Raw genomic sequence first — 9,496 nt, forward strand, 5'->3', positions numbered from 1 at the left:
CATCCTGGAAGTCAACAGAAAATACTCCGAGGCCCGACCGTAGGGCTGCTGGCGGAGAGGAAAAAGCTGCAAATGGACTTTAATCTGCTATCCACTAGGAAAGCAGTGTACCAACTCCGTCAGACACAGGGGACCTTCTACGAACACGGAGACAAGGCTGGCCGCCTATTGGCTCACCAGCTGAGAAAGCAGGCAGCCACAAGGGAAATAGCGCAGGTAAAGGATAGCAGAGGCAGACTGGTAACAGAACCAAAGGAGGTCAATCGGGCATTTGAGACCTTCTACCGGGGACTGTACACCTCCGAGCCCCCCAATAGGGACGCGGGGATGAAACTTCCTCGGCGGACTGGAACTACCAGTTATGGGGGAAGACAGACGGGTGGAGCTGGAAGCACCAATAGACCTGGGAGAAATCATGGAGAGCATCAGCTCCATGCAGGCGGGGAAGGCACCGGGACCCGATGGGTTCCCGGCGGATTTCTACAAAGAATTTGCACCACTCCTGGCCCCGCACCTAAGGGACATGTTTGCGGACTCACTGGCAAGGGGCACCCTGCCCCCAACGCTAGCGCAGGCCACAATTTCACTGATACCCAAAAAAGATAGAGACCTGACGGAATGCGGATCATACAGACCCATTTCATTGCTGAACGTGGATGCGAAAATACTCGCAAAGGTCCTGGCCAAAAGGCTGGAGGGCTGTGTACCAGAGGTGGTCGCAGAGGACCAAACCGGCTTTGTCAAGGGTAGGCAGCTCACAGCGAACATCAAGCGGCTGTTGAAGGTAATAATGACCCTCTCTGGGGAGAGAACACCAGAGGTGATCGTCTCCCTGGACGCAGAAAAGGCCTTCGACAGAGTTGAATGGAAATACCTTCTCGAGGTACTGGAACGGTTTGGGCTAGGAGCGGGGTTCACCGCCTGGGTGAGGCTCCTGTACAACGCTCCCAAAGTGAGCGTCCAAACTAACACCACCAGCTCTAAATGCTTCCAGCTGCAGAGAGGAACAAGACAGGGCTGCCCCCTATCCCCACTCTTGTTCGCACTAGCCATCGAACCTTTGCCGATAGCCCTGCGGGACGTGAAAAGCTGGAAGGGAATCCGGAGAGGAGACAGAGAGCACAGAGTCTCGCTCTATGCAGATGACCTGCTCCTCTATGTCTCGAAGCCACAGGAGGGACTGAAGGCTGTACTGCAAATGCTGAAAGAGTTTGGAACCTTCTCGGGCTACAAACGTAACCTGGACAAAAGCGAGGCATTCCCAGTGAACCCAAACGCGGGAAGGAGAGAGCTGGAGGGGCTCCTGTTCAAAACAACCCAGAACAGATTCCGCTACCTGGGGATCCAGATAGCCAGAGACTGGACACAGATCCACAAGTGGAACCTGACCAGCCTGGTGGAGGAAGTAAGAAGAGACCTTCAAAGGTGGGGCTCACTCCCACTCTCCCTGGCGGGGAGAGTGCAGACAATCAAGATGAATGTACTGCCAAGGTTCCTCTTCCTGTTTAGATCCATTCCGATCTTCATCCCCAAGGCCTTTTTCCAAAACGTAGACAGTCTAATCATGGCATGTGTGTGTGTGTGTGTGTGTGTGTGTGTGGGGGGGGGTGTGTGTGGGGGTGTGTGTGGGGGGGGAGGGGGGGGGGAGGGAGAAAGAACCCGAGAATCCCAAAACATTCACTGCAAAGAAGGAAAATCAAAGGGGGCTTGGCCTTCCCAAACCTACAATACTACCACTGGCAGTAATGGCAGAAAGAGTGAGGGGACGGGTACAAGAACCTGACACAGATTGGGTACAAATGGAGGAGGCATCCTGTAAAGGAACGACCCTCTGGGCCCTGGCTACAGCAGCACTCCCATCCCCCTCAACAAGATACACAACGAGCCCAGTGGTAGCGGCCACGCTGAGAACATGGACCCAGCTCAGACAACACTTCGGGATAACTAAATGTCCCCCAATGCCCCCATCTGCGGCAATCACAGATTCCCCCCAGCCATGCTGGATACCACCTTCAAAAGATGGAAGTGGGACGGGGGCACATTAACGGTCGGGGACTTCTACATAGGGCACAGAATGGCGACACTAGACGAACTGATGAGGCAGTGGAGGCTATCAAAAGGACATGAAATGAGACACCTCCAAATAAAACACTTCCTACGCAAAGAGACAGTGGGGTACCCTGGGGCCCCAGAAAGCACACTACTAGAGGACCTGATAGGCACAAGCAACGAGAAGGGATGTGGGAAAATATACGGACAGCTACTGGACAGAGCCCGGACTCCACTGGACGGGATCAGACAAAAATGGGAGGACTAATTGGGGACAGAGGTAGGATGGGGACTCGGGAGCGAAGCACTGAGCAGGGTGAACTCCACCTCCTCCTGCGCAAGGCTAAGCCTAATGCAGCTCCAAGTGGTGCACAGAGCGCACCTGACCAGAACCCGAATGAGCAGGTTCTTCCCGGAGGTGGAGGACAAATGTGAGCGGTGCCAGAGGGGCCCGGCCAACCACACCCACATGTTTTGGGCTTGCCCCAAGCTTGCTGGGTTCTGGACAGCCTTCTACGAGGCAATGTCCAAGGTTGTGGAGTGAGGGTGAAGCTATGCCCAATAGTGGCAATCTTCGGGGTATCGGAGCAGCCAGAGTTACACATGGGGAAAGGGGCCAATGCCCTTGCTTTCACTTCCCTAATCGCACGCCGGAGAATCCTGCTCGGACGGCGATCGGCAACACCACTGATTGAGGTGTTAAGATTCAGAACAGAGGTAAAAAAGCCAACATAAGTGTACTTTACCTGAATGCTCGTAGTATTCAGAATAAGGTAAATGAGTTGATGGCGCAAATCATCGTGAATGACTATGATTTAGTGGCCATTACTGAAACATGGTTAAAGGATGGTCACGACTGGGAGTTAAATATCCAAGGGTATCAAACTATTCGGAAGGACAGAGTGGATGGTAAGGGAGGTGGTGTAGCTCTGTTATTTAAGGATGACATCCGGGCAACAGTAAGGGATGACATCGGTGCTATGGAGGATAAGGTTGAATCCATTTGGGTGGAAATCAGGAATAGTAAAGCGAAGAAGTCACTGATAGGAGTAGTCTATAGGCCACCAAATAGTAACATTATGGTGGGGCAGGCAACAAACAAAGAAATAACTGGTGCATGTAGAAATGGTACAGCAGTTATCATGGGGGATTTTAATCTACATGTCGATTGGTTTAACCAGGTCGGTCAAGGCAGCCTTGAGGAGGAGTTTATAGAATGTATCCGCGATAGTTTCCTAGAACAGTATGTAATGGAACCTATGAGGGAACAAGCGGTCCTAGATCTGGTCCTGTGTAATGAGACAGGATTGATTCAAGATCTCATAGTTAGGGAACGTCTCGGAAGGAGCGATCGCAATATGGTGGAATTTAAAATACAGATGGAGGTTGAGAAGGTAAAATCAAGCACTAATGTTTTGTGCTTAAACAAAGGAGATTACAATGGGATGAGAGAAGAACTAGCTAAGGTAGACTGGGAGCATAAGACTTTATGGTGAAACAGTTGAGGAACAGTGGAGAATTTTCCAAGCGATTTTTCACAGTGCTCAGCAAAGGTTTGTACCAACAAAAAGGAAGGACGGTAGAAATAGGGAAAATCGACTGTGGATATCTAAGGAAATAAGGGAGTGGATCAAATTGAAGGAAAAAGCATACAAAGTAGCAAAGATTAGTGGGAGACTAGAGGACTGGGAAATATTTATGGGGCAACAGAAAGCTACTAAAAAAGCGATAAAGAGTAAGATAGATTATGAGAGTAAACTTGCTCAGAATATAAAAACAGTTAGTAAAGGTTTCTACAAATATATAAAACAAAAAAGAGTGGCTAAGGTAAATATTGGTCCTTTAGAGGATACGAAGGGAGATTTAATAATGGGAGATGAGGAAATGGCTGAGGAACTGAACAGGTGTTTTGGGTCGGTCTTCACAGTGGAAGACACAAATAACATGCCAGTGACTGATGGAAATGAGGCTATGACAGATGAGGACCTTGAGAGGATTGTTATCACTAAGGAGGTAGTGATGGGCAAGCTAATGGGGCTAAAGGTAGACAAGTTTCCTGGCCCTGATGGAATGCATCCTAGGGTGCTAAAAGAGATGGCTAGGGAAATTGCAAATGCACTAGTGATAATTTACCAAAATTCACTAGACTCTGGGGTGGTCCCGGCTGATTGGAAATTAGCAAACGTGACACCACTGTTTAAAAAAGGAGGTAGGCAGAAAGCGGGTAATTATAGGCCAGTGATCTTAACTTCGGTAGTAGGGAAGATGCTGGAATCTACCATCAAGAAAGAAATAGCAAGGCATCTGGATGTAAATTGTCCCATTGGGCAGACGCAGCATGTGTTCATAAAGGGCAGGTCGTGCCTAACTAATTTAGTGGACTTTTTTGAGGACATTACCAGTGCGGTAGATAACGGGGAGCCAATGGATGTGGTATATCTGGATTTCCAGAAAGCCTTTGACAAGGTGCCACACAAAAGGTTGCTGCATAAGATAAAGATGCATGGCATTAAGGGGAAAGTAGTAGCATGGATAGAGGATTGGTTAATTAATAGAAAGCAAAGAGTGGGGATTAATGGGTGTTTCTCTGGTTGGCAATCCGTAGCTAGTGGTGTCCCTCATGGATCAGTGTTGGTCCCACAACTGTTCACAATTTACAAAGATGATTTGGAGTTGGGGACCAAGGGCAATGTGTCCAAGTTTGCAGACGATACTAATATGAGTGGTAAAGCAAAAAGTGCAGAGGATACTGGAAGTCTGCAGAGGGATTTGGATAGGCTAAGTGAATGGGCTAGGGTCTGGCAGATGGAACACAATGTTGACAAATGTGAGGTTATCCATTTTGGTAGGAATAACAGCAAAAAGGATTATTATTTAAATGATAAAATATTAAAACATGCTGCTGTGCAGAGAGACCTGGGTGTGCTAGTGCATGAGTCGCAAAAAGTTGGTTTACAGGTGCAACAGATGATTAAGAAGGCAAATGGAATTTTGTCCTTCATTACTAGAGGGATGGAGTTTAAGACTAGGGAGGTTCTGCTGCAATTGTATAAGGTGTTAGTGAGGCCACACCTGGAGTATTGTGTTCAGTTTTGGTCTCCTTACTTGAGAAAGGACGTACTGGCACTGGAGGGTGTGCAGAGGAGATTCACTAGGTTAATCCCAGATCTGAAGGGGTTGGATTACGAGGAGAGGTTGAGTAGACTGGGACTGTACTCGTTGGAATTTAGAAGGATGAGGGGGGATCTTATAGAAACATATAAAATTATGAAGGGAATAGATAGGATAGATGCGGGCAGGTTGTTTCCACTGGTGGGTGAAAGCAGAACTAGGGGGAATAGCCTCAAAATAAGGGGAAGTAGATTTAGGACTGAGTTTAGGAGGAACTTCTTCACCCAAAGGGTTGTGAATCTATGGAATTCCTTGCCCAGTGAAGCAGTAGAGGCTCTTTCATTAAATGTTTTTAAGATAAAGATAGATAGTTTTTTGAAGAATAAAGGGATTAAGGGTTATGGTGTTCGGGCCGGAAAGTGGAGCTGAGTCCACAAAAGATCAGCCATGATCTCATTGAATGGTGGAGCAGGCTCGAGGGGCCAGATGGCTTACTCCTGCTTCGAGTTCTTATGTTCTTAGCGGGGGGGGGGGGGGGGGGGGGGGGACCATAGACCGATCCAGAGGGCAATGAAAGGCACGTAGGGTCAGTTAAACGAAGGACAAGCTAAACCTCTGTATAATAAAGGAAATTAGCGCAGGCGAGAAAAATGTGATGTGTATATATCCACACAACTGTTTATAAATATGAGAAATGCCAATAAAAAGATTTATAATAAAAAAAAGTTCTGGGAATCTGAACCTCTAAGCCTCTGCTTCCTTTCAAATGTTCCCATTTAGTGCATATTGTCTCTCCTTATTTATTCCCCACAATGTATTGCCTCATCGTTTTCTGCCTGAAGTGTCCTCTGACATCAGTTGGTCCAGGATATTAAGTTGTCTTGTTACTTCCCGACGTCCCTTGTTCTCTTCATAGTTAACAACACTCCCTGTTTTTATGTTGTCTGCAAAGTGAGATAATATATTCCCCTTATACCCAATTTATGTTTGTAATGAATCCGCTCTGCAGTTTACATGGATAGTAAGAATGTTGCAGGAAGTAATCACAGTTAAGAAGTGAATCAGTATCTGAAAGCAACTTGTAAAGAACCAAAATGACTCAAACTGTTGGATATAAAGAAGACTTGCACTTTTAAAGCATTTTTCACAATCACTGGAGGTCTGAAAGCACTGGAGAGTAAATAATATACTTTTGAAGTGTAGGCACTTTCATAATATAGGAAATGAAGCAGCCAAATTGCACAAAGCAATCTCCCGCCAACAGCAGTCCGATAATGACTAGGTAATCTGTTTTTGGATTGGGTCAAGGAATCCACCCCCTGCTCCTCATCTAAATGGGGCCACAGCTCGTCCAAAAGACAATACCTTCCGGAGTGCCAGTGTGAAGCACCAGCATTGCCTTCGTACACAAACCTTGGAGGAGGGCTTGAATCCAGAACCTTGCGATAATCATAAGCGAGAGGTGCCACCCACTGAACCACGACTTGTGTCCTCGGAGCATTAACTTTAAACAATCGTCCCAAGTCCAACTTTTATGCCCAGTGACTGTTCGAGGGACTTTGAAAAATGATGTCAATAAATTGAATTGATTTTTTTTTGGGGGGGGAGCTAAGCTGTTGTCAGCATTGTCACTCGAAACTGCTTTAAAATGTGAAGTTCCTGCATGTATTTTACATATGAAATCGTGTTTTTACTCAGTAACTTGCTGCATACTACAGAAGTTAATAAGCTGGCAAATATTTAGTAGAATGCACTTGCGTGGAGGATTCCAGGTAGAAGAAAAACCGGAATGCACCCCTTAGCAATTTTGCAGAAGATATCTAGTAGCCACCACTCTAACGTGCCAAAACTCGTGCGTCAAAAAGACAAAGAGCTCACTAAATGCTGAACTTATTCTCACAAAGTTAGTCAAATTTGTATATTAAAAAAAATGAGAAATCCGCAATAAGATGCAAGGTGGAAATGTGCAAAGTGCGAGTTGCTATAAATGTCAATGTTGTTGCAATACCTGCGTGTCCTTATTCTGACCCCTGAAATCATCATCGTTTTCAAATCTCGGGAAAGGGAATGGGTCCCTGGTCTCAGGCATTTTGTTTCCAGCGAGCTGGCGATGGCTGCAGAATTCTGAAGGCAGGAAATCTCCCTGACTGACTGCAACAGCGTTCTGGTTTGTTTATAGTGTTGCAGTCCGTTGCTAGGTTATCACGTATCATTGGATCTCTATGGTTACCACGCGAGTGTTCTCTCTGCTGCCTTCTAGTGAATGCTACCAGGACTTGCTGTCAACATGTCTATAGTTGAAAGGGCCAGAAAAGACCAGTGCAGAATGATGGCATCATTCAGCGCCGTGTAAAGCCATTTCTGTCTGTTGCCCTGTGCGAGCGCAGTCCAAAGCCAATCCCACTTTCCCTTTCCCTTCACAGCTTTGTGCCCATCTCTGCTTCAAACCTTTAAACGCTGATCTCTTAAGGGATGCAATGGTTTCTGCCTCATCTACTGTTTTTGACAAAGCATCTGATGCTGTAAACGCTGTCTGAGCAAATAGTTCACCATCTCTTTTGCCTCCTCTGTCAAAAGGAGATAGTCTATCCTACCTAAATCACCTCATGTTACAGAAGTTCGATTGTAAATCCTTTTCATGCTGTCTGACACTGTGGTGGGCGGCATGGTAACACAGTGGTTAGCACTGTTGCTTCACAGCGCCAGGGACCCGGATCCGATTCTCGGCTTGGGTCACTGTCTGTGGAGTCTGCACGCTCTCCCCATGTCTGCGTGGGTTTCCTCCAGGTGCTCTGGTTTCCTCCCACAAGTCCCGAAAGACATGCTGTTAGGTGAATTGGATATTCTGAATTCTCCCTCTGTGTACCCAAACAGGCGTTGGAGTGAGGCAACGAGGTGATTTTCACAGTAACTTCATTGCAGTGTTAATGGATGCCTACTTGTGACACAAATAAAGATTATTATTATTATAAATGCACATTTCTTTGCCATTATTTTCAGGATGGCCCATAAGATTGTATTACTTCATCTGTTCTTTTGTTTGTTGAACTGAATGCATGTCTGTTGAAGATTATATATTTTACTGCAAGCAAATAGTCTTGAACATTTTTAGGATAATTTCAGATTCCTCTTTTTTCTCCTCCATCTGGAAAATAAAGGACTCAAAGATTTTGACAGCCTCGGGGGCCAACTAAGTTTAATAAGGTATAAGCCTGTACCTTTTTCGACTTGTCAAACAATGCAGCACCGCAATAAATATGGCACTCCTTCTTGAACGTTTCCCAACTGTCTGCGTTGTTTTCACCAAAGACGAGTGGATCAATGCGACAAAGTACTTGTGCCATACTGCCTTGTCCTAACACCATGTAAATGTGTTGGGTTCCCAAATCTCTGACAACAAGGACGTATAATGAAGAGTAGCTTATTCACTAGCTTATCATGCTTGTACTCTGTCCGTGCTCCCAGGGATAACTCTCGTGCTCTCGAAATGTGACCTCTTTTTTAGCTTCGTCATCACATGACCACTCTGTTTACAGTGGGGAATCTGTTTTTTAAGGACAAGCTTCTTTAGGCAGGTTTTAAAACTGCAGTTAAGACCAAAGTCTCAGCTGTGCCGTTTAAACTCAATTGCGCTCATTTGAGTGCAAAGAGTGACATTTTGGATAAATATTTAATGAGGACGAATCTTCGCTCATTCAGAGGGATCTTTTGATTGTTCACTGAATATTCTCCTGTCTGTAACCTAGGGTGAGGGATGAAAACTCTCAGAGTCAGACAGAGATTTTGGGTGGAGCCACACCTCTAGTGAGGAGGAGGAGGAGTGGGATAGAGAGAGAAGAGAACACAGGGATGCTCAGGATGCCTGTGGTTCCTCAGCAAGGGGACAGAGCAATGGCAGACTCCTGAGGTCAAGAGGAGACTAGAAACCCTCATTGAAGGCGCAGACAAGCTTATACTACCCCAAGAATGTACAGGCAGCAATTCAGCTCCCTGCAACTAAATGAGGATCATACAGATAAAGACTTAGGCTTTCAAGAGTGACTGCAGCATTGCTATGTGAGATACTCACAGGGGAGACATCATCCAACTGCCTTGGGAGCTACCCAAATCCTGTCACTTTGAAGCTGACAGTGGCACTTTATTTCTTTGCAGCAGGTGCATTCCAAATAGTCTGTGGGCACTTCAGTGAGATAACACATTCCGCTGCACACCATTTCATCAAGGTATTCACAGATGCAATGTTCCGAAGGGCTTGGAATTACATCTTTCACAGTTAGATGAATAGGGCCAGGGGATATGTGGTGATTGCAGGTTTCTCCAGGGTGCAGGGAGCCAT

At 46.3% G+C, this 9,496-nt stretch overlaps 1 protein-coding gene across 1 annotated transcript in view; it reads right to left on the reverse strand.

Annotated features, from left to right (window-relative positions):
• cfap276 (cilia and flagella associated protein 276) overlaps positions 1-7,344 on the reverse strand; it is a 32,790-nt gene extending 25,446 nt beyond the window's left edge. The window contains exon 1 of the mRNA XM_072480298.1: positions 7,169-7,344. Coding sequence (XP_072336399.1) covers positions 7,169-7,249 — 81 coding nt within the window. The 5' untranslated portion in view covers positions 7,250-7,344. The remainder of the gene's footprint in view (positions 1-7,168) is intronic.
• Positions 7,345-9,496: the final 2,152 nt, after the last annotated feature.

Source organism: Scyliorhinus torazame, chromosome 17 (assembly GCF_047496885.1).
Source record: "Scyliorhinus torazame isolate Kashiwa2021f chromosome 17, sScyTor2.1, whole genome shotgun sequence".
In the NCBI taxonomy this organism is placed as follows: Eukaryota; Metazoa; Chordata; class Chondrichthyes; order Carcharhiniformes; family Scyliorhinidae; genus Scyliorhinus; species Scyliorhinus torazame.